The sequence below is a fragment of the Macaca nemestrina genome, chromosome 8 (assembly GCF_043159975.1).
Source record: "Macaca nemestrina isolate mMacNem1 chromosome 8, mMacNem.hap1, whole genome shotgun sequence".
Lineage (NCBI taxonomy): Eukaryota > Metazoa > Chordata > Mammalia > Primates > Cercopithecidae > Macaca > Macaca nemestrina.
Genome location: NC_092132.1, coordinates 43,849,744 through 43,876,015, shown reverse-complemented (window position 1 = coordinate 43,876,015; position 26,272 = coordinate 43,849,744). Strand labels below are relative to the sequence as shown.

The 26,272-nt window shown below is 40.7% G+C and overlaps 1 protein-coding gene across 3 annotated transcripts in view; it reads left to right on the top strand.

The window, feature by feature from the left end:
• The window catches only part of LOC105476041 (grainyhead like transcription factor 2), a 184,607-nt gene that overhangs the window by 79,841 nt on the left and 78,494 nt on the right, over positions 1-26,272 (top strand). For all 3 annotated transcript variants that reach the window (XM_071067933.1, XM_011731661.3, XM_011731660.3), the window contains exons 5-7: positions 1,003-1,058; positions 4,363-4,519; positions 8,075-8,186. In XM_071067933.1, the coding sequence (XP_070924034.1) occupies positions 1,003-1,058; positions 4,363-4,519; positions 8,075-8,186 (325 nt within the window). The remainder of the gene's footprint in view (positions 1-1,002; positions 1,059-4,362; positions 4,520-8,074; positions 8,187-26,272) is intronic.

Sequence of the window (26,272 nt, the reverse complement as noted above, 5' to 3'; positions counted from 1 at the left end):
TGTGATAATGAAGATCCTTAGAGAAGGACACTGAATAGGGTCAAACTATTACTTTATAATAGTATTTATACATGTACATAGTGCTCACTATGTACCAGGCTCTATTCTTAGTAACTTTATTTTTTTTTTTAAAGAAAATAAGGTCTTAATAGGCACTCCAGCCTATTGCTCAGGCTGGACTCAAGTGACGTGATGGTAGCTCACTGCAGCCTTGAACTCTTGGGCTCAAGCGATGCTCCCGCCTCAACTTTCTGGATAGCTGGGACTACAGGCATGAGCCACCACATACAGCTAATTTTATTTTATTTTATTTTTTGTCAAGACAGGTCTTGCTTTATTGTCCAGGCTGGTCTGAAACTCCTGGCTTCAAGCAATTCTCCTGCCTTAGCCTCCCAAAGTGCAGGATTACAGGCATGAGTCACCATGCCCAGCCTATTCTTAGTACTTTTTAAAACTTATTTAATTCTTCTATTTATTACAAATAGAAATTTTATAGATGAAGAAAATATAGCATTTGCCTCATTTTATATAGGTAGCAGGTAAAAGAGCTAGAACTTGACCCTATACAATCTTGCTCCAGAAACTATGTTCTTAACCATTCTACTGTATTGCTTTTTGCTGTGCTATATAATCTCTGTGTAATTCATGTTCTGTTAATTCAGAATTTGTGACATTTGGAATAAGTGTTGGAAACAATAGCAAATGGCAGAGATGTATTATGTATTTGAGGAAACAGCTTCCAGTATCTCAAACACTATAGGAACACCTGTGAACACGTGAATAACATACAAAGCACAAATGTATTTTCTGTTGAGTGTAGCTCTAAGTGAGGAAGTGACAGGTGAGTTCTGTGACTACACTTGCTGTAGTTGAAAACATAATATCAAATATATAGCTTTCTTTTCTAGTGAGAGAATAAAATAGTTGGGATACATTTATTATTATCATTTTTGCATAATGACTTACCTACTTGTTTTAATTCCGATGACTCATATTTTGCAGAAATTTCGGAGTGCTTCAGCTGGGGCTGAGGAGTACATGTATGATCAGACATCAAGGTGAGTTACCAGGAGATGCATCCTTAGAAACTGATTAACTGATAACCTTTTAAATATACCTTCAAGTTATACCTTTAAACTTTTTTCTTTGTAAACTTTTACAGAACAGTGTGATTTCCTTTGCCTCAGTGCTTTTTTCTTTATACAAAGGACTTCTATATCATTATTTCCAGTATTGACCAATTTTCTGGGGCCTACACCCCTTTTCTTCCTTCTGTTGGTTAGACATTCCTTCTTAGGTGTTCCTCTGAACCTCATACTCATATGCTTCTAGCCCAACAAGTGTAATAAGAAGCTCTATCTTTTTTTCTTCTTTCCCTCCTCTTCCACTGGTTTCACACCTAGTGTTCTGCTTTTATTTCCTATTGTGGCTAATGATGTAGCCATTTTCCAAGCCACCCCAGCTAGAGGTAAAGGATTTGGCTTCTTTCATGTTGGACTTTCTCAGCACTTGCCAAATGCTGAATTGTCTGTTCCACTTGTCATCTCTTTTCCAAATTATCCTTGTCAACTTTCTCCTGAGCTATTACAATACATTGGATCTCCCTGCCAACACTTCTTTTTTGTTCCACTGTGCACATAGCCAGCTACCAGCTATCATGCACTCAGGTGCCTTCCATGTGCAGCAGTGTGAGTAGGATTGGGGATAAGATATAATCTCCCCTTACAAGAGGTCCATATACTTTTGGAGGAGACAAATGTGATGACAGACAAATTGAAAAACATTTGCTAAGAAATGAGTCCTGCTATGGAGATATATAAACAGAGTTAAATGGACCTATAGTCCTGCACATGTGTGTGGGAGTAGGAAGGTGTGTGGAGTTGAGGGCAAATATTCACAGGAAGTGGCATTTGAGCTGCATCTTAAAGGGTTAATAGCAGGTGTTTTCTAAGGAAAGAAGGAAGATTAAGAACATTCCAGGTAGAAGAGTCATGTTTTAAGACCTTGGTTATGCTCATGTCTGAAGACAGGAGAGAATGGCAGCTGGGCGTGGTGGCTCATGCCTGTAATCCAGCACTTTGGGAGGCTGAGGTGGGAGGATCACTTGAGCTCAGAAGTTCAAGACCAGCCTGGCCAACACAGTAAGACGCCATTACATTTAAAAAAACAAAAAGAGAGAGAGGGAGAAAGTGGCAAGAAATGAATTTATCTCCCCCATTTACAAAACTTACCAAATATTTCATCATTTCAGGCAGAATTGAACTCAAATTCCTTATGAAGGTCATCAGGGCCCTCTATGTTTTGGTCCCTCTTTACTTAAAATCCCATCTCCCACTATGTTTCTTGCTCCTTTGCTTTTACGCATATGGCCCTCTTCCATTCTCTTGGTTTCCTCTTAAAGTCCTCTGGTTCTAATCTCTGGCTCCCCACTCATCCTTCCCAGATCATCTTATTTAGAATTTGGAGTGTGTTGTGGAGATGGGGCAGGAAGCAGGAGGCAGGGAAGACTGGACTTGAAATTGCCTTCTAAAATGTGGGAATAAAAGTCTAATTTGCATGCTCTAAATCCAAAGCACCATGTCAGCAGCTGCTAGGCCAGTGGGAAGAGCAAGGACCTACCAGTGACTTGACCTAGTTTCTCTTTCCACTGCTGCCATGGTCCAGCAGAGTGAGCGCGTCTCTTAGCCTCCCCTTAGCTGCGAAATGAGGAAGGTGGGCTGAATCTCAGGTTTTTATCCTGTGTTATGGGCAGGCTTGATGGACACAAATCCCTGAAATTATATTAAAAATAGTTTATGTTCATAAGTGCCTTTATCTGGGAAGGAAAGTTCACTGCTTTCTTCATGTTTTCAAAGCAGTCTGTGCCCTAGACAAGACGCAAGCTACTGGTCTAGGTGATTTCTAATATCCTGTCCGGGTCTAAAATGCTATGATTCAATGGCACTGTATTGAAATTGCTTTTTCAGACAAAATGACAATGGAATCAGTTCTGTTTTGAATGACTTATTTCCCAACTTCTTTTAAGACACATATTCCAGAATTTGCTTAGTTTATTAGCTTAAGCCTAAGATTTTTTTTTATCATAAAAGAGGAATATTATTCTGCCCTTCAGATTTTTTTGTCATCATAAAAGTTCAAAAATAAACAAAACATTACAGAAATATTTAACATAGAAAGCAAGAACCCCCCATAATCCTGTCAGGAAACCATTTTCAGAGACAAAGTTTGAGTCGTCTTTGTGCCCAGCCTTCCAAAGACTTTGAAATAAAAGAGCTAAAAATATAAACTCAATGGAGAGTTTCTGATGATCTAGAAAATACGCAGTGTTTGTTAGTGGATTGTCACTGTGTGCTGTCCTGCAGTATAACAGAAATAAATATTTCTGAATGAATGTGTTAAACAAAAAATGATTGTGGTTCATACCTGTTGTGTTATTTTAAATAATTGATATTCTCTTCTAAGTTGGGAAAAATCAGTGTTTTTCTTTTGTAAATTATATCATGTTTTTAAAAAAATATGAGGGACACTATTTAGAGCAGGGATCTGCACACTTTTTTTTGTAATGAACTAGAGAGTAAGAATTTGAGGTTTAGCAGGCTATCATCTCTACCACAACGACTCAACTTTGCTGTTGTAGTACGAAAGCAGTCATAGACAATATGTAAACAAGTGAGTGCAGTTGTGTTCCAATAGACTTTATTTACAAAAACAGGCAGTGAGAGGGATTTGGCCTATGGGCCATCATTTGCAAACCCCTGATTTTGAACAACCCTACCATGAGTTCTGCAGGCTTGAAAGCAAGAAGCAAAAGACAAAAAGTACTCCCTGTTATTAGGGAACTAGATTCTCAGGTGAATGTTTGAGTTTTGGATTTTCATGTTTTGAGATGCTTTATAGTAAGATACAGCTATCTGTAACACCTTGGTTAGACAACAAAACAAAACAAAAAAAGGTTAGGTATATATATGAATTGAACAAAATTATTTATTGCGTTGTTTTGTTGTTAGGGTAAAAATGGCAAATTCTATTCATTCTTAAGCTTCGAGCATTACCTAATTGCCAGCTAAGATCTACCAGGGGTTCTCCTGGTAGAGCGTTTTCTTGCACAATTGGCCAGGCACATCGTGGACTTTCTCCCCTTCCAAACCATCTGGTTTATGGGCCACTATTAGAAATGTTATATACGTTGTACTAGCAATGACCTTTGGTCTGGTCTCATCTCTTTTGCCATATGCTGTGTTTTGTCTCTAAAACAGTAAACATTGGTTAATATTGATGTGAAATGCTATTGATGTGAAATTGGTCAAAAAAGCAGAAATGTCCAAGTGAGTGGATCTGACCACTGTCTGTTTTCTTTCACAGTGGCACGTTTCAGTACACCCTGGAGGCCACCAAATCTCTCCGTCAGAAGCAGGGGGAGGGCCCCATGACCTACCTCAACAAGGGACAGTTCTATGCCATAACACTCAGTGAGACCGGAGACAACAAATGCTTCCGACACCCCATCAGCAAAGTCAGGGTAGGGGCCAAATTTCTCAGATAAAGTACAAAGGAATCCAATGAATGGAATGGCTACCTCACAGCCTTGTGGAATAGCATGGAAAAAAAGATAAAACCTTCAACATAAATAATTCTAGAACGAACGTCAGAGGGTTGGGGCAAGAGCACTTACCGGCTCGTAGTTTATCATTGTAATGAGTAACCAGTAAACCCCAGGGAAGGGACGTGGTTGGAACATGCTGTCTGACTGTATCCGAGGAATTTTCCCGCTTCACTCACTGCTTATGTGCTTCCTTGTTGTGGTTGTTTTCAATCAATGGGTCATAATTTTTCAAGTAAGTAGCTGTAAGTCAGAACCCCTCTGTGGGTGAGAAAGAGCTGTGTTCTATTCTGTAAAGGAAAATGCAGTTCACTCTGAATCCCTGGGCCCGGTGGAACTCGGTTTCAAAGCCTTCTGCAGCCCAGTGCTTTCTCAGGGTTCCAGAGACGAGGTACGATCCCCACCAGGAGTCACTTGGGGGAATTTTCAGATTCATGAGTGTTCGTTCTACTTGTGGGAAATGCAACTGGCTTTCCCTTCTCTGGAAGCCTGCCAGCTTCTGGCGTACGTGCTACTGCCAAGAAGGGAGAGGCCCGGTAATCCTTCTCTACTGAAAAGGAAAATGATAGCACAGCTCTGAAAAGAGGTGGAAGGATTTTCCTGATCTGTTGTAAAATGATTTATGCTGTTGTGTCCATGGTGCCCAGCCCACCTTATTTTAGTCACAGCTCCCTCCTCCTAACCACTTCAGAACACTTAAGAAAGGAGCACATGGTGTGCCTACAGCGCCACAACTCGGGCACACCCCCCAGTGCAGGTGGGGCACAGGTTCCACACAAGGCTGAGCTCACTGCAGTGAGAAAGTTGTGTGCCCATCAGGAGAATTAGTAAGTTCTAACGCTGTGGTCAAGACTGCAGTGGAGAATATGCCATCATCATAATAATAGCAAGAGTCATAAAATAACAATATATATTTATTATCTTCAAGCGCCAGGTACTGTATTAGGTACCATCTGTCTAGTAACTCATTGAAACTGACAACAACCCTATGAAAAAGGCACTATTGTTTTTATGATATTACAGATAAGGAAACTGGGTGATAAAGTTTCAGAAGCTAGTAACTGGCCAAGGTTACATAGCTAAAAGGCAAGGGAACTAGGATCCACCCTAGGCCATCAGACTCCTGAACCCAACTCTCTTTACCATGAGGTTGCGCTGTGTTAAGCAGCATGGAGGCCTGAAGGCAGGCAAATGTTAGCCTGGATATATTTCTCTCTGGATATATTTCCTATAAATTACATCCTCCCCCTCTCGTATACGAGCATCTGGTAAGACGACGCTGAATAAATTTGCTTTTTTTTTAAGCCTTATAAATTCCAAGTGTTAATATAACTCGTATACACCCTCTTAACACCATTATCATCAACCTGGAAAAAATGGTGGGTGGTTAGTATTCTAAGGTCATGACAAGAGTTTGGAGTACAGGGACTTTCCCAAGAATTCTACTTTGCTGAAATCATGAAAATAATTTAATAAGGAAATTTTATTTCTTTATGTTCCATTTTGGCTGAAATGAAGAGTCCCCCCTTTTTTGTAAGGACTTCAACCTCTACCCTTGGAGACTAAGTTGGCACCTCAGAGTGGCTCGCTCTTACTTCCCAGCTCTGGGGCAGGAAGGAGAAATGTGTTTGTAACCTACCAGCATTTATTTCTGAGAACAGTGTTTCATTCAAGTCAAAGCATGTAGGGCGTGGTAACAACAGTTTCAAACTGCTTTTTTCTTTATCATTGAAGAAATAAATTTCCATACCAAGAATATGCCATTATTTCTGCTAATTTAGACACTTGCCAGAAAAAATATTACTTTAAATGTTATTGTTATTTTGAGACAGAAATAAACACCAGGAAGCCACACAGTAAGCTTTTACACATAAATGGAAAAGTTTGAGGCGTGGCAGAGGGTAGAATGAAAAGCTGGCTGAGCTCATAGTTGCACCAGCACAGAGAATGGTTTTCTTTGTTGTCATGTATCCAGTGCCTCTGAAGATCACACTGCTTGTGAATTTGAAACAATATGGATACATATTTCTACATGGTTTTCCTAACAAACATCTGCTTTCTTGTGTAAAAATTGTTTACACATACTTTAGGCAAGAGCCAGATTTCGAAGTGACAGCCAGCCACCAGCATGTATTTACTGTCTATTATTCGTCAAGTGCCAGGGTGAATGGCAGACACTGTTTCTGTCCTTGTTAGTTTGATGTTAATTGGGAAGACATTGCCATTGGCTGAATAATTGTAAATAAGTAAATGACTACTAATGTGTAAACTGCTACAAAGGAGAAGGTTGTTTTGGTTTTGGTTTTGGAGACAGGGTCTTGCTCTGTCACACAGGCTAGAGTACAGTGGCATGATCACTACTCATTGAAGCCTCATGGATCCTCCTGTCTCAGCCTCCCAAGTAGCTGGGACTTCAGATGTGCACCACCACGCCTGGCTTTTTATTTTATTTTATTTTGTTTTATTTTATTTTATTTTATTGCAGAGACAGGGTCTCACTATATTCCCCAGACTGGTCTTGAATTTCTGGACTCAAGAGATCTTCCCACCTCAGTTTCCCAAAGTGTTGGGATTACAGGCATGAGTTACCCAGCCCCGCCCTAAGAAGTTCTTAAGGAATGAAAGTCCATGAAATATTTTTCTGGAACAGTAGGAAGGTGCCTAAGAAGTGTTTTGGATTGCAGTGAGAGGAGGAGTATTCCTGATACTGTAATTAAAGGGTTTTATTTGGAAGAGGGTTGTTTTTGGTACAGTTTCCATTTCATAAGTGACGGTGAATTAATGTGTATTTAGTTTAATGAGGCTGTTTATAATTTAGAACTGAAAAGAGTTTTGAATTCTTATTTCTGCAAGATATAATTAGTTTCTCAAGCTCATTTTTAAAGTACATTCACATTAGATTTAAATAGATATCATAGTTGCTCTTGTGTTTTTCGGTGTATGAAATATCTGTAGTTTAGATCTATGTTCACCAGTACGAATTTGTCTTTTAGCATTTTCCTCATTTCCTTGGTATTTTTCTCATTAATTTTGATATTCCAGCCTGAGGCACTTCATTAGCCCACAAACAGATGTTTGCTTCTTTACAAATGGCATCACATTTTATGTTTAAGGAGTAGAAATTTCAAAAGAATGCTTGTTTCCAATGCAAGAAAAAAAAATGTGGGTGGGTTTCTGCTGACCTCACTAAATAATACATTTGCTGATAATTGGTTGATCTGGTTGTTTATAACCTCCTGGTAAAACTGATGTAGGACTCTTTTTTTTTCCTTCATGCTGTTCTTATTTTTCAATCATTTTTTGAGTAGGTCCATTTTATAACAAAACAGACATACAACCAAGCTTGTCTGGGCTTTTCTAAAGCAAGAAAAGCAACATGACACAAAAATACCTCTGGTAGAACTTCCAGAACTGGAGACTGAGGCAACAGAGGCACTGAACAAAAAGTAAGCGCCACGATTCTTCCCTCTGCAGAGTGTGGTGATGGTGGTCTTCAGTGAAGACAAAAACAGAGATGAACAGCTCAAATACTGGAAATACTGGCACTCTCGGCAGCATACGGCAAAGCAGAGGGTCCTTGACATTGGTAAGTTGACCTTGACTTCCCTGTATAATCCTTGATAAACTGACATGTTGTCTCGATGCCAAGGGGAGCCCGGCGCAGTAATCACAGCTGGAGCCACAGAGCTCTTGTGATGTGCCAGGCACGAGTCTATGTCAGGACATTTAATGCAGATCAGACTGAGTAACCAAAATCAGGCTAAGGCGAGAGCAAAGCGTTTTCTATTCTATGAAAGTCAACTGTGTCTCATAAAATCATAGTCATATATTTAGATTTGCAATGACCATTTCAATTCCTAAGACGTGTTTTCATGGCCTCTCCATTTGAACCTAATAGGCAGTCAGCAGGTCAGATGAACTCTTATCCCTGTGACATAAATAAACTCAAGCTCATGTGACCCTAAAGGCATTTGGCAAAGGTCACGTGACTACACAGTGAGTTTCTAGTTCCCTGTCCAGTGTTTTTTCCATTTCAACACACGCCTAGTGTATGCAATGCTAGGTGGTCAGGCAAGTGAACCGTTTAAAGAAGAAGTGAATCTGCCAGGAGTCTGTATACCCCTAAACATGAGGTCTGTTCTGTACAGACCAGCAGCCCCCTGGATGGCACATCACTCGGGGTTCAGTCTGGAAGGCAACACCCATGCCCAGTAATTCACTGGGCATGAGTCCATTGCCAAGGTTGGAGAGGCTGAAGGCACAATGAGACAACTCAGCTATTACCTGCAGGGCTGGAGAATCAAAGGGAGGAGGAGGTGGGTGTTGGAGGAGCCACCCAGCAGGAGCTGGGACCACAGAGAGAGCTGCTTTCCAATGGGAGATGAAAGCACAGCAGAATCACTGCCAGAGACATTCTCAATGCCAAGAAGGAGGAGAAGAACTGTCCTGGCTTCTTTCTGCCTCCTGATCTCTTGCCAGTGCCTCCCATTGGCAGAATTTAACTCAGAGTCAAAGGGCACATTAACCCGGAAAGTGCAGTTTGCAGAATCAACCTCTGAGATGCAGAGCAAAGCAGGGGAAGTCAGGGAATAGATCTTAAAGGCTCCAAAAATTACTTAAAAACAGACAGTAATGTATGTGTTTCCAAATAATTTTAAGACTGTTTCCATAAGAAGTAAGTCATTTCTCATTTGTAGACTTTATTACTCCATTTTGCTGACTAAGATGCTGCAGTCCAAATGAGTGTGGGCTAAGTGAAGGTTCCCATCATGTTGGGTATGAAAAGGTATTACTGAGCCTTGCAAAGGATGATTACTTTGATTTCTTACACACTGCAGTGAGGACTTTTCAGATCTTCCATTTCACCCTGGCTAGGACTCCTTGACCACAATGGCAGATTTTAGTGACTAGGATAGGGTCAGAGACTCACCGTAGAAGATATTGAAACTAGTTACTGGTTTTTCTTGCAAAATAGTTAAGCCGCTCCTCACCCCTGCATCACACACATACACCTATTGTATTAACTAGTCAAACATATTTATCGAATAAACAAGGAAACTGGGGCCTAGGAAGGCTCACTGGCCTATATCACATGACTCCCCCTCAGATAATTAGTGCAACAACCGGGATAAGATCTGTCTTCCTGACCTGGGTTGATAAACTAAACCAAGACCTGGTGACTAGGACGGGGATTGGGGATACTTGCCTTAACCTGTTTAGTTAAATCTGCATAGAGCAGAGGAACAATTTTATTTTATTTAAAAAGTTAGCCTTAAAATTATTACCCAAGAAAATGAAAGGAGCAATTAAAGAGAAATATGGCGTGGGTCCAAATAAGGCAAATAATAATAGCATTTTACTGGCATACCTGTTGATCCAACTTTGATATCGTTACAGGGTTTACTTTTCTGAGACTAGAATGATTTTTCAGATCTTGTGAGACTTCAAATCTTCTCTTCTTTATCATCTCTTGCCTGCCTTCAGACTTTTCTTTCTGTATACACGTGTGTCCCCACAGACACACACATGCTTTGTCTCTGAGATTCGTGACATTTACTAAGTAGCTTCTGGGTAGCTGGGTGACTTGCTTCCAACCTGAGAACAAGGCATTAAATCCATCAGTTAGCTTCAATGAGACATGTATTTTCTGAGCACAGTCTCTACCCCAACTTCAACCTGACATCTGCTCACATAGAGTGAGAAAATATGCAAAAATCTCATATAATTCATTCTTCTGCTAGATTAAAAAAAATCAAATCATGCATTTCTCTGCCAGTGGGTTGTAAACACCATTTCCCATGTAAAGGAGCGCCGATGGTGTCCTGGCACATATGTCTGCCTGTTGCACCATCATCTGCTTTAACTCTGGAGTGTGATGTTGAGAAGGTCACCCCTTGTCTCCACAAGGAGTATCATGGAAGGTTATCACTGCCTGCAGAGGGTGAAGGAAGGCAGAGTGGGTGGGCCATACTTTTGCCAGTTTTGGTTAGGAGCCTTCTAATGGCCTAAACAATAAAATAAAAAAAGAAGTATCCGGAATTATTTGATGCATTTCTTTTTCGAAACCACCGTGAAGCTGGAGGTTAAACTCAGGGCTCAAAAGTCGCAGTTCCCAAATCTCCACTAGCATCTATGGTCTGCAGATCCAACCAAGTCAGCCAGGCAGTGACCCTGAAGCTGGAGTTAGAGACCAAGATGAGGGCCCCTTAGCTAAAGCAAGGGTTATTTTTTTAAAATTGATACATAATAATTATACATACTTATGGAATACCTGTGATATTTTGATACAGGCATACAATATGCAATGATCAAATCAGGGCATTTAGGATATCCATCGCCTCAAACATTTACCATTTATTTGTGTTCAGAATATCTCAAATCTTCTCTTCTAGCTATTTTGAAATATACAATAAATTATTGCTAACTGTAGTCACACAGCTCTGCTGTTGAATGCTGGAACTTATTCCTGCTATCTAACTGTGTTTGTACCCATTAACCAATCTCTCTTCATCCCGCCCTCCCCGTCACTCTTCCCAGTCAGGGTGACCTCAAGTGATCTGCCTGCCTTGGCCTCCCAAAGTGCTGGGATTATAGGCGAGAGCCACCGCACCTGGCCAAAATAACCCATTTTCTTGTTTAAAAGCCGAGATGCTAAGAGGGAAGAATTTTATGCAAGGTCACACATGTGATAAGTGGTATGTAGGTAGGATAGAAACCCAAGAATGCCAAAATGTGCACCATTTTTTATTTTTATTTATATTATTTATTTGTTTACTTATTTATTTATTTTTGAGACGGAATCTCACTCTGTTGCCCAGGCTGGAGTGCAGTGGCACAATCTCTGCTCACTGCAAGCTCCGACTCCCTGGTTCAAGCGATTCTCCTGCGTCAGCCTCCTGAGTAGCTGGGGCTACAGGCACGTGCCACCACACCCAGCTAATTTTTTGTATTTTTAGTAGAGATGGAGTTTCACAGTGTTAGCCAGGATGGTCTCGATTTCCTGACCTTGTGATCTGCCCGTCTCGGCCTCCCAAAGTGCTGGGATTACAGGTGTGAACCACTGCACCCCGCCATTAAAAAAAAAATATTTGAAGCTCTCTCTCCACCATATACTGCCTTTGTATTCCAGCCTCTAGCCAGTTCTTGGCATCCACCAGGCCATCTACATGGAGAGTGGCTGATTTACAGACGTCCTGATTCTTTGGTCTGTGCCTTCCTCTCCAGATGTGGAGGATGTTTTGCAGTCTGAGTGGTGGACCTCTTGGCTCCTGCTGGTTCTGACACTGGTGGAAGCCAGTTTGATACGCGGTTCTTGTACATTGGGTCATAAACTGTTTGGCAGGAGTTGGGGGCAGGGGAAGAAAACATTAGCAATGAACTCTAACTTGATATAAGTAAACCAAACAAACCCAGGCCCCAAGTGGATTCTGCTGCTTTTCAAAACACATAAGCAAAGTCCTCTAAGTCTCACAAGTTCATTCTTGTAAGCTCCTTGAATAACAACAATATTCAAGGTCATAAATAAGTTTACATTCTGCAGTCCCAGGAGCATTCCTGTATCAGTTATACCTCCTGTGTGGAATCACCACTTAAATTAAATTTGCAGTTTGATTTCCTCTGAGTGAGAAAGCCCCTTTAAAAGAAGACATGGAGTTAGGAATGGCCCCATATTAGTTAACACCGGTTTCAGGAAAAGCATAGTTATTCCATATTCATTCTGCAAAAGTTTACTGAACACCTACTATGTGCCAGACCCTTTGTTAGGCACTGGCAACACAAATGTAATTAAGGCAGAGCCCTGTACTCAAACTGCTCAAGACTAAGGGGCAAGAAGATGACTAGCTGAGATACCACGTGGTAAGTGGCAGCATAGAAGAGCACTTCCCAGAGAAGTTTCTGAGACTCATCTGAAAGGATAACTAGGGCATGTGAGGTCAAAAAGGTAGGGAAGGGTGCTGCAAGTCGTGCAATAGCACATTCATAGGTACGGTAATCAAGACAAACAAAAGTGGGACTGAGGCCGGGTGTGGTGGCTCACGCCTCTAATCCCAGCACTTTGGGAGGCCATGGTGGCCAGATCACTTGAGGCGAAAAGTTCTAGACCAGCCTGGCCGACATGGTGAAACCCCCTCTCTACTAAAAATACAAAAATTAGCGGGCATGGTGGCAGGTGCCTACAATCCCAGTTACTCAGGAGACTGAGGCAGAAGAATCCCTTGAATCCAAGAGGTAGAGGTTACAGTGAGCCCAGATCACACCACTGCACTCCACCCTGGGCAACAGAGCAAGACTCTGTTTCAAAAAAAAAAAAGTGGGACTGACAATTATTTAATAAAGTCTGATAACACTATTAGCCAAGGTAGGAAGGGTGGATACTCTCATGCATGCTAGTGAGACTGCTAGTTGATTTGACCCATGCAGAGAGTAGGGTGAAAGAAGAAAGTACATGGGGCTGTGGAAAGGCTTACATTTTTAAAGGGGATCTTAGAATGGCAGGGAGATGAAGCATAGATGGAATTTTCTGGTCTCAAACTCTGAAAGAAACCCTGGTTAAGCTGTTTTTATGTGTCACAGGCTGAAGCCCTGGGTCCCCAATAGAGGCTGACTGAGCCCAGGGAGGATTCTAGGGGTCCACAGACCCAGAAGGCTCTGAGTGTTAGAGGTTCATTGATTCTTGACACCTCAGTCCTGGTGGCAAACCTCAGAGCTGCGGATAGAACGTTAGGGAAATGCTATTTGAGTTCTTCTGTGATCACCCACCTCACCGTGTTTGCAGATGAACATCACTAAGCCAGAAGTGGAGCTCAGAGTTTCTTACTCTTTGTTGCTTTAACGTATCTTGGCTCTACAAAGTCTTGTTTTACAGTTTTGTTGGGGAGATATTCAAGTGTGTGTGTGTGTGTGTATGTATGTGTATTTATACTTTTTTATACTGAGGTTTATCATGAATATCTTGTTTAGCCATGTTTTTCTGTTGTTGAATGAGGAAGATTTTAGAGATCCAAGATGTGTAAGAGAGGGTAATAATAGAAATTATACCTGCAAATAGCCATTCATCCAAGTGGCTGTGTTACATTTGCACATCAGTCCTCCCAGAATAAGGACAGACAGTAGAGAATGTGCAGAAGTAGTAGTCAAATAGAATACTGTGATAAAATGAACTTTCTCTGGAATGAGTTGCAGTGCTTGATATTGGAGGCTTTGGATAACCACTGGGGATTTTTGGCAGGTCTGTAATGGAATATCTGTATTTTAGGGGGGTAATTCTAAGCCAGCATGTGGGATGGATGCAGTGAGGGATGGACTGGCAATAGAAGACCAGCAATAGCCAGGCGAAAGACTGGGATTGGAGGCATGAATTGCAAAGGGGAAATACAAAATTAACCCAGAGTGAGAGACAAACTGTAGAGCTGATAGAGCCTTGATGACTGATTGGCTGTGGGGGATACAGGGGAAGAAAAAGATTATGTAGAAAAGCGCAGCTTTGCTAAAGGGTTGGATGTCCTCCCCAGAGGCACGGGAGACAGAAGGAGCAGCATGGCCAAGTGTTGGGGGAATGGAGGTTGGCCAGGTACTGAGTTCAGCCAGGGGTGTGTTGATTTTGAGGCACCATCTACACACAGAATAGTCTGGGAGTTTCCCAGGACTTATTTGCACAGTGGAGTTACCCTGTTTTGCACAGTGTGTGAGCCATTTAAAAAATCTTTAAAATGGATCACAAATAAAAACGTTAACTGGACTAGGTATCAATCAAATCTCCTCAAATAGTGGATAATTCCAAAACCACGTTCTCGGGAAGGCATATTTTTCTATTTGTTACCTTTCAAACAGGGAAGGGAAATTAGAAGAGGAGGTTCAACAACCAACATTAACTTCATAGAGCGAAAGCCAGACGCTACAACAGTTAATTGGTAGCACATTCATATATAACTTCTCCCTATGGAAGAGAACTAAGAATTCCTTTACTACTTTCTGGTGCAGATGTTCCAAAATAATGCACGTAACAGTTCTTGTGCTTTCAGAATGGGCAGTACAGGTTGTGATGTAATGAGCCTGATTCCATAAACACATCCAAATAAACATCATTACTTTATAGTCACATCCAGTGTAAGCATTATTGATACAAGGTTGTAGTTAATTATGAAATAAACTGTACGCCCTTTATTCAATGTCTATCTTTAATGTTGGTTTGCAGTAATCTTTCCTGTATCAGGATTTATTAGTTACATTGTTAATATTAATCCTATAGATTTCCATGGTAATTAGCAGGCAATTATAGTACAATTTCAGTTATTAGCATGTGATTATAGGATTTTCATCTGTGTCCTAATACAAATCTATTTCTTAAGAGTTAGTGTTTAAATTGTGTTCTGTTGAAAGTAGTTTTATAGTAAGGTCACGCTTTTTTGAAAACTTAAGCTTTCAAAATGAAATGAAAACATTTCTTCGCTTTTGATTCTCCATAGTTCTCTTTGAGGGAAAAGGAAGCCTCTCAAAAGACTCTTGATCACAGACTTTAGTTGACCTCTGTGAATGATTCAGCATGGCTGTCCTGTTAAGGTCTAGAAGCTCTTTTTAATCTGGATTCATGCTCCACTTTCAAACAGGAATCATAATTAAAACCAAAGGACAGTTTATTTTAACTGTTAAAAAAAATAAAGAGTTTTTTTCTTTTAGTTTTTTAGAGGAAGCTGGCTTTGGATGTGCCCTATAAGCATGCTTTCTCAGTTTTTATAGCCAGTCCTGGGCTTGGCTACTCTGAGAGCTATGCAGAAAAGTGGGAGGGTGGAGATTTAAGGTGGTGTGTGGGAAGAGGTGATGTCCAATTGTTGGGAGGTCAGGTAGCCAGGTAGCTTGGTGGTCAGGTGGTAAGATGATCAAGTGGCCAGGTGGCCAGGTGGTCAGGTGGCTAGGTGGTCAGGTAGCCAGGTGGTCAAGTAGCTAGGTGACCAGGTAGACAGGTGGTCAGGTGGTCAGGTGGCCAGATAGCCAGGTGGTCAGGTAGCCAAGTGTCCAGGTGGCCAGGTGGCCAGGTGGTCAGGTAGTTTGAATTTGTGGCCCCAACAGTCCTGGGAGGCAAGGGCATCAGCAACTCCCAACTCTCTTCAGCAGGGCTTCCTGCTAGTTTAGTTCTCTGGCTCTCTGGAGGGCTGTCCTTTTCCCCAAATTATACAGATTTGCTGTCTCCCTACAGTCTGGAAAATGTAGGTCTTCCCTCCCTTAAAAATAACCCAAGTAAATAGAATTTCATTTTTTGATGTTTTTCTAGGCTGTTTCCATACTTCTGAATAGATATGAAAAATAAATTTGGTTACAAACCTAACCAAACCTCTTGAGAGCTCCCAAATTAAAAAAAAACAAAATCCAAGGGCTGGTGAGAATTAAGGCTGTAGTTGAGCTCAGTCAGAAGAGCAAGCTCCATCCCCACGTCCTCCCCAGGACCAGATGCGAGGGGGACTCGGGTGTGGGCCAGCAACGGCCTCACTTGCAGCTCCAGATCCTTTTCTGTTGCATCCGCCCTTGCTGTTATCACGAGTTCATGTGCAGTGTGAGACATGCTCTGTTTTCTAGAGACGTGCTAAAGCTGCAGTTACGGAAAACTCCTTTTCATCTCAACCTTGATTAGAAACATTTCTGTGATAAAAGTGCGGTAGGCTGTGAAGGTTAATTAACTTAAAACACTGTAAATGCAAGTGTTCTCTAAAGTTTGATATTTGTTTAGGCAGAAAATAATTTTCAATCATAATTGAGCCACTGTGGGTTTTCACTTACTGGATAACTGTCTCAGAATGAATCCTGGAAACTCATTCTGTTGAGGCCAGCATCTCTGGGGAAAATCCCTTCTGCTGTGTGTGTGATAGGGGTGGTCCTCGGGCTCCCTCTGGTTCCCTCCAGGGAAGGGTCAGGATCCTATCCCAGCTGCAGCCCCTGATCCTTGCAGACTCCCTTTCAAACTATTGCTGGGCCCTCCTCTTTCCTTCCACCCCATGGTTCTTAAGAGAGGAGCCTGTGCTTCCTGCCCGACATCTTAAACTATCACTCATTTCTCAATCCAGCATAATCTGTCTTTTATTAATATTTTGAAATGACAGATCTCTTTTCACCCTTCACTATTTTTTCCTACTTATTTCCAACCTCTTGTTTGACCCTTCTCTGGGGTTCTCCTTGCCTAGAATAGCCCGCCCTCGCTTCTTCACCTGGAAGACATCTCACACCTTGAGACCTTGTTCCCCTAAGATCTTCCTAATCTTCCCAGATAGAGTCAGCTGCTCCCACTGCGGGCTTTGCTTTAGATCTAAACAATAGCACTTGGCAGGGTTTCACTTGGTTCATTCATTCATTCATTTATTCATCCTACTAGACGCTGAACTTTTTGAATGAAGAGAGGATTTTTTTAACCTTGAATCTTTGTATGCTTAGCAGCTGGTACAGAACCTGGCAGAGAACAGATGCTCAACCAATGTTGCATAATCGATGAGTACATTGCCATGTGTGGTTTTGTGCATCTAGGTGACAGTGACAGTAAGCAGACATGTGCCTGGTTCACTGAGAAATCTGACTGGGGTTGGACTGTCCTCTTTCATGCTGAAAGAATCATTTTTGGTAGTATTTTTCTGATACTGGAAGACTATGCCTTAATACTTCCATTTCTTATATTTAAATATATTTTATTGTACTATAAACATTTTGATGTAACTTCAATACCTCTGAGACTTAATTGCTAGCCTACAAACATAATATATATATACTCATAAACAAGTATAAATGTCTCCTTTTAAACTTAACTAGAAATTATTTCTGTTTTCCTGAAACAAATGTGGAAAATTGTTGAAAGGCAAACTTTTTTTTTTTAAAGTAGCTAGATGTGTAATTAAAACTTATAACAAATGTGTCCCTTCATCTTTTTCTTCACTGCTCCTCGGAACTCAGTTTTTCTGGTTCCAGCATATTATTGTTTAATAAGCCTTTTCTGATATTTCTCCTACTCCTGGAAATGTTAAAGCTATGAGTGGTTAACCAGAAGGAATGTTACAGAGAAGACAAAAGCAGACAATACTTGAAGAGCCCTCTGAGGGTCTGTTTTAATGACAGGGTAAAGCTGTCCTATAGAGATACTGGTTTAGATGATGAGATTTCAAAATCAAAACATACGCACATACTCACACGCACAGATAACTGAAACCACTGATAGACCTACTGTGTTTAGTACTATACAATGCTATATTTCCTATCTGTCATTTTTTTATACACATTTACTGGACATTGAGTTGTTTTTCCCCTAACTGATGGGACTTTTGTTATATCCGTAGTTGTATCATCATTCTTTCATCTCCAGAGTGGAATTTATACTTTTATTTGATTTCATGTTTTTCGTTTGGAACCTCATTTTCTTTTTTCAGATATGCATTTAAGGAAACTTCAAGCACTCTCATAGTATTATAGTTTTCAGTATTATTGGATTGGCTTAAAAACGACACACACACACACACACACACACAAAATCGTAGAGATACAATTAGATAGTTCATGAGACTCATGTGTTTCATAAGCAAAACTATAGAGCTGGTCTATTCAGCCATCCTCTAGCATTTGCTAGAAGTTTCTGCCCCTGTGGCCTTCAATAGAAACAAATGTATGTCTTTGTAACATCCACAAGTGTGAAATTAGGCAAATTTAAAGTTTTTCTTCCTTGTTTACAAAACCTAAAACTTGCCAAGTTTTTTCAAAATTAAATTAAACTCTTTGAGGTTGTAGAAGCCAAAATAAGGTAAAGCTAATCTGAAGAAAACTCTTTGAACAGGCTTCAGGAATGTGGACCACCACTAGTTTCTCTGCTTTTGAAAAGACATGTGTTGAAATAATTGAGTGCTTAATAAATGAGAGTCTCGTCATTGTTCAACAATCCTGTGCCATAGGTGCTGTAGTGTCTCCATTTCACAGATAAGGCAGCCAGCTTAGTGAGGTCATGTAGTTCTCCAAAGGTTGCTCTGGACTCAAGTCCACTCACACCCACCATCTGGGGTCAGCATTACAATGGTGAACTGTAATAGCAACAGCAGTTTCCCTCCTTAGGAGAATTCAAATTCCTATTTTGACGTAATATCAAAATCTCTAACAATTTTGGAATTGATGAAAAATAAGTAAAAGTACACAGGACTAGCAACGTGAGTCATTCAAGTAGCAGTTAATGCAAAAATCATTCCTGCAACAAACTAGAATAGTCCATGAGCCACTTCCCACTGACTTAACACAGGTAAGAGGTTTACCTTCCTACGTCACTTAACTCATTCTGTGTCTGTGATTTGGGCAGTCAGGGGTAAGTGGGAAGCTTGATAATGAACATTTATCTTACCGTATTTTGAGTAGCTCAAGTAATTGGGCTTGTAGTTCAAATTTAGTAAAAGATAATCCACTTGAAGATTTGTAGTCTTTGTTCTGCACTACCAATTACCAAAAAGTTATTTCTAGTGTTTGAATCTATTCAGTCTGCAACTCTGAAGTACAACTATAAGTGTCTGAAAATTTTTTCTCACACTGAGGGTTGTTAGACACTAGAATGAGGCTGTGGAATCTTATAGAACAGACGTTCTTGAGACTCTTGCCAATAATATAAAATACCACCATTTCAGAAAGAGTTCAGTTTCATTTTGTAAATTAGAGTCGGTTTAACCAAGTGTTATAGTTTCTGGATGTATCATCGGGGGTGGGAAAAGATTAGAGAGCTTTGTGGGAGAAGGGGCCCTGTTTGCTGGGATGATTACTGCTGATTAACCACATTGGGCAGTAACTTCTAATCCTACGTGCCTATAACTTCTTGTCCCCTCATGTACTCCCAAGAGTGTCAGTATATTAGACAACAGCATGAAGAATAGAAAACCGGCATATGCTTGAGTAGTTCGTGCAGTGTTATAAGCATCTTACTTACCAAAGCACAGTTTGCATTTTCATTCATTCAGAAAACTGTCAGAAACTGCCAGGTACTTTTGTGTGATTTACAAATTAAATGTGTGGACAGAGACAAAATGGTTATAGTTAAATCTCCCTGAGCCACATGGACTAATGAAACGAGCTGAATGTTAAGCCTGTCTGAGTTACTAAATCTGGAGCTATGTGCTGTGGTGCAAACAGGGGCACACGTGCATGTGTGTTTATGTGTGTCTACGTACAGGATATGGCCTATTGTCAGTTTGAAATCAAGTTTGCTAGTCAAGACCAACATTCTTAAAAAATGAAATCATATAGAATAAAAAATACTAGCATACACAGAACATAGTAATGGGTTACAATATAAAATGTTCATACTCTGTGCTTCTGGTCAGTACAACTTGAAAGCTGTAACATTGTCTGTAGAATTCCTTCTCCACAAACAGGAGGGTGAATCAAACCCAAGTGAAACATTAGATGTAGCCTAAAAGGAAAGTTCTAAGAAACACAAATGTTATCTGTGAGGGTATTATCCTAAGCCATGGAGAGCAAATAGTAATGATATTATTAATAATTATACCTTTAATAATATATTAATAGAGGAGTCTCTCTATGCTGGTCACATATGTTTCCATAATTTCAGCTGTAATTGCCCTGGATTTTGTGTGGAAAGGTGCTCATTTGGCTGTGTAGCAGAGAAGTCAAAGGCCTCTGGCATGTATGTAGATGAATTTCATAAGTTCCAATCCCAGCTTGGGATTACAAACTGACTGTGGGGGATGGGAGAGTACTTACATGCTTACCTGTTTCCTATCCTATGACATAGGAATAATAACAATAAAAAGCTACCAAGCAAAGCTGTCTGAGGTAATACTTGTGAAGTATATATGTTTAGCACAGGGCTCTCAAAAAGTGGTGGCCATTATTATTATTTGCTCATGGGCCAGTATTTCAATGATGGAAATACTTTAGTGCCTCTGAAAATCAGCTCTAGTGTCAACACACTTAAGGAAACCCAGTCAGGCAGTCAGGTCACCTCTGACTCTGTAAAGCATTATGAAGAAAATAATGAACTCATAAGTGAGTTCTTGTGAGTCATTCGGGTTTTAAGAAGCCACTGCTTTGATTTTGAAAACAGAAAAAAAAATCTCAGAATCTATTTAGACACGGGTTCATTTATTCTGCCTGTTTCAAGTCAGAGCAAATGCTCCTGGAATGACCCTCTCCTGTTTCCTGAGTTTGAGCCGATCCTATTGGGCACTGCAGACAGGGAGAAGTGGATGTTTGAGGACAGGTGGGAGGTGCAAAGTGGAGACCATTATTGGTCCCACCTTCCACTATGAGACTAGCAGGGCCCAGTTCTCTTAGCTATTGTCTCTATTTTGTAGATGAGGAAATTTCAAGTTCAGAGAAGTTGAGTTAACTCACCGGAGGTCTCAGGGCTTGGTGGGAAGAAGGACGGAAAATTAAATTCAGGTCTGTGTCTCCACCACCATGTCCTTTCTCTTTATGCCCTGATTGCCACCCTGTAAATAGACTTGTAAGCATCAGGACCCCAAATATATAAACTATGTTGAGCTCTCAGCTTTTGTTAAAAGCATCTTATTAGGCTGTGGTATATGTACCTTGAGTCAGCAATTGTGCCCAGAGCCATTTTCAGCATTCCAGCTTCATTATTTCACTAGTCCAGACAGAATCCGCACCTTTCAGAAGAGAAGCAATCTTTATATTAATTATGCTACTCCTTTTAATCTCCAACAATATATACAAAAATAATTAGAAGGGGTAGTTATAATTTACCAAGCGTGTGAAGCTTAATTAAGGTGGAGGAATTAACACTGCCTTTGACGGGATTTCCAGAATCACACTTGCACCTCCAGTCAGTCTGAAGAAAGCTCAGCCTCCAGAAGTCTGAATTTAAAAACCTATTAACAGGCCAGTGATTATATGCAAAAGATAAAAAATAGAAAAGATAACAAAAAGATTCACCGTAACAATTCAAATAGAATTGGATCCCAGAATTTCTGTGCCAAATATAACTTGCCAGAAACACAAACACAAAGCATTGCACTTTCACACATCCTCAGCAGCCCTTTGCTGAAGCACTGCAAAGTTTATCATCATTTCCCCAACACAGACACCTCTTGTTTTCTTAGAAAGGCTAACTTTGGAATTTTTCTTTCAGTCTTCACAGTGCTTGCAGTAGATGGAGATCCTTTCTTGTTTGTCTCCTCTCTACTGAAGCACCCCAACCCTGTCCTTCTTGTCAAGGAATCTGCAATGATCCCAAAATGTCCAGTCTCTTTGCCTCATCAAGGTTACACTCCTTTAATGCTTCCCAACAAACTAGTAGCCATTGTAGGACATACTCTGATCCCAATATCTGCTGACAATGTATTGTTGAATTTGTAAGACGAATATGGGCAGTGGTTAAAAGTGTGGCCTTTGGCATCAAGCAGACCCGGATTCAGATCTCAGGTTGGCTTGTTACCAGCTACGTGATTTTCCACAAACAGCTTAACTTCTCTGTGGGAGGAAGATGCTGATTCCTGCTTCACAGAGTGGTTGCCAGGATTAGCAGAGGTGATAAAAGCTTCACATAGGCTTGGCACGAGCTTGTAAGTTCTCTGTGGCAGTTATTATCCTGAGAGCATTTGCACTTTAATGCCAGGAGATGACAATGTCTTTATCCAAAGGATGGAGTGTTTCAGGATGAGCTTCCAGGCATAGGAATAAGAAGACATCCTGAAGCAGGTGGTGCTTGAATCTTTCTGTGCAGGTAACTGCCTGTCCTCCCATATTGGTATTTAGTCCTCCTAAGAAGGGAAATCTGAGAAGCGAAGAGGAACTCTCACATGGACTTCATTGATAGTTGACTTAGGACCTTAATGACACATATAGCACTTTTTTTGTTTATTTGTTTTTTTGAGACAGAGTGTTGCTCTGTCACCAGGCTGGAGTACAATGGCACAATCTCGGCTCACTGCAGCCTCTGTCTCCCGGGTTCAAGCAATTCTCCTGCCTCAGCCTCCTGAGTAGCTGGGATTCTGGGTGCGCACCACCACACCTGGCTAATTTTTGTATTTTCAGCAGAGACAGGGTTTCACCACGTTGGTCAGGCTGGTCTCGAACTCCTGACCTCATAATCTGCCCTCCTTGGCCTCCCAAGTTGCTGGGATTACAGGCACGAGCCACCATGCCTGGCCAAATATAGCACTTTCTAATACTGTGTGGAGTGAACCAAATGCACCAAAATAATCCAATAATGAAATTGCTCCTTTTAATTATTTTGGCATTTCCATTTGCCATAGAACAGTATTAAGTGTAGTCCCCAGACCAGCCACATCAGCTCTACCTGAGAGCTTGCTAGAAATGCAAATTATTGGCCACATTCTAGACCTATGGAATCGGAATCTCTGAGAGTGGGCGGAGAATCTGCATTTTACCAAAGCCCTCCAGGTGACTCTGGTGCCCTGCAACATTTGAGAAGCACCATTATAGAATATCCACTCAAGCCTGTCAGCCATGGGAATTTGGAAACACTTGTTCTGCTTTGGGAGGATCCTAGCAGGTCCCTAGAGAATTTCCGTGTGTTCCCATACACTTCACTCTGAGATTCCAAGGACATACACAGCCTTAGAGAAGACCCTGAACGTTTTGGCTGTATCACTGGCAGCATATGACATTAACAATGAGATCAAGTTCACTCTTATTTCATTAAAAAGACTCCCATTTTTTCTCCCCATGGTTTTATTCTTTTTGTTGTTGTTGTTGTTGAGATGGAGTCTCTGTTGCCCAAGCTGGAGTGCAATGGCGTGACCTCAGCTCGCTGCAACCTGCACCTCCCGGGTGCCAGTGATTCTCCTGCCTCAGCCTTTAGAGTAGCTGGGATTACAGGCACCCATCACCACGCCTGGCCAATTTTTGTATTTTAGTAGAGATGGGGTTTCACCATGTTGGCCAGGCTGGTCTTGAACTCCTGACCTCAGGTGATCTGCCTGTCTCGGCCTCCCAAAGTGTTAGGATTACAGGAGTGAGCCACCACACCCAGCCAGCATAATTTTTTAAAACCTGTTTCGGCCAATAATAATATTGTTGCATCATGCCTGTTTTGGAAAATATTAAGCCATTTTCCTATTTTTTCACTTATCCTCACGAGGTAGATGTTAGTATTGTGTTTACAAACTAGTATTTAAAATGTGTAGTTTTTATGTTGCCTTGTCACTTTTTTTAGGGTAAAAAAAGTCCATTTGAAATTCAATATGTTCACAATGATGTGTTTTATAATTCGTTTAAAGAGGGATGATTATTTTTTAGCTATGGTAACTATCATTGCAAAAAGAAGCCATTCACTCAGGTCACATGAGTTCTAATCACAGGAAGGAATCCCAGATGTAGGAGGTAGAGAGGGACCCTCGAAAATGATATGTCCTCGTCCTAACTCCCAGAACCTGTAAATATGACCTTATTTGGGAAAAAGATCTTTGCAGATTGTGATTAAGGATCTCAAGATGAGATCACTCTGGATTAAGGTGGGCCCTACATCCAATGACAAATCCTTAGAAGGGGGAACAGTCTGGGCACGGTGGCTCACACTTGTAATCCCAGCACTTTGGGAGACTGAGGCAGGCAGATCACCTGAGGTCAGGAGTTCAAGACCAGCCTGGCCAACATGGTGAAACCTCATCTCTACTAAAAATGTCAAAAAAATTAGCCAGGCGTGGTGGCAGGTGCCTGTAATCCCAGCTGCTGGGGAGGCTGAAGCAGAAGAATCACTTGAACCCGGGAGGCAGAGACTGCAGTGAGCCATTGCATTCCAGCCTGGGTAATAAGAGCGAGAGTCTGTATCAAAATAAATAAATAAATAAAATAGAGAGAGACAGAGAGAGAGAGAATGGGGAACAGATGCAGAGACACAGAAGAGAAGGCCATGTGAAGAGAGAAGCAGAGATTGGAGTGACACACTGCTGGCATGGCACAGCTTGATTTCAAACTCCTGGCCTCTGGAACTATGAGCAAAAATATTCCTGTTGTTCAAAGCCACCACGTTTATGGTAATTAGTGATGACAGCTCAAGGAAACTGGCAGAGCAGCTCATGACTATGCCTTTTCCTGACTATAGCTGTCAAAATTGACAACATTTGGGTTTGAGAAACTTTCTTGAGAAAATAAGTTGAGGAAGGCTCAGCACCAGGTCACTGAGTTTCCATTCCTACCGTTGGCCATAAACTCTTAAGCATACAACACTCACCAAAGGACATTCACCCAGCTTTCAGAAACCGGAGGCACAACTATTAGCATTTTATTTGTCAGACAACTATGCATGTGGACGAAGTCACATTGGTTTGCATCAGCTGTTTAGTCTCTTGGAAGACTTTGACAGTCGTGAAGTGGGAGCAAAGCTATTGTACCACCTGTAGAGACTGAACACAAAGGGTAGAGATGAGCAGACATTTCTTGTATGGTATAAGGCTGGAGAGGAGTACATGACATTAGTCTTAGTTATCTTGCTTGTTTAGAATGCCTAAGGATCTGTCCATTCATTCACTGAACAAACTTATGGAGCACATCCTATGAGTATGATATTAAGCACTGAGAAAGCAGCAGTATTTAAGATAAGTTCCTTGCCCTCATATAACATATACAACTAATGAGAAATGCTGGTGATAAATAGTAAACTAATAAATAAAATACTTGTACATGCCATGAAGGACATATACAAGGTAATGGAACCACCCAATAACAAGTAGTCTTACTATCCTTTTGTTTTGGGCATAAAAAAGCAGATTAAGGATAGCTGTCTTGTTCATTTATTTATCTATATACTTATTTATATTCTGTCTCTGGGACTGAAAGAGCCAAAAGATCAGGGACCTAGTTTTGTTTCTTGCTGTTTCTCAAGCATGAGGACAATGCCTGGCACATAGAGGGCTCATGGTAAATATTCCTCAATACATTTGTTGATTAAGTGAAGGTGATAGAAACTGACAGGGACCTTGAACAAGATTAGAGTATTTTATTTGGATCTATATTGCATTTGTTTTTGAAATTCTTTCCTTATTTGAGCTAATATGCTTTTTATGGAAGACATTTTTTATGTGGAGAAGCAATGGGAAATAAAACCTCATAATGTTGTAACTCATGAGAGCTAGGATACATGTTTGACCAAATTTTCTTGGTTTGTCTTTATTTCTAGATATAACATTTGCTTTCTTTTTTACAATTCACCTAAAAGCTGCTTATTTTTAAATGTGTATTTAAAACTTCAAAGTTGCAAGACTATCTTTTAGAATAATTAGCTATAAAAAATCAAGGACTTCAGTTGATCTAAATTCAATGGTCTTCTTTTCTCTTCAAAATTTTAAGAGTTTGGCTGGCCTGCTGGAAGCACAGGTTTATATTTAAAATCATCCCAAGTATAGTCGTATAACCTTGTTCTAAATTTGAAAGATATAAAATTGTTTTTCTCTGCTTTTTGTTTTCTCTTTTAGCTTTAACTATTTATTTCAAAATCAGTAAGAAAACTGAATACCCTAAGAAAAAAATACGCAAAGAACAGAGCAGGAAGTGTTGTAATAAATAAATACATTTTTAAAACAAAGAGAAGGGCCGCGTTCCATGGCTCATGCCTGTAATCCTAGCACTTTGGGAGGCCGAAGCGGGTGGATCATGAGGTCAGGAGATCGAGACCATCCTGGCTAACACGGTGAAACCCCGTCTCTACTAAAAACACAAAAAATTAGCCAG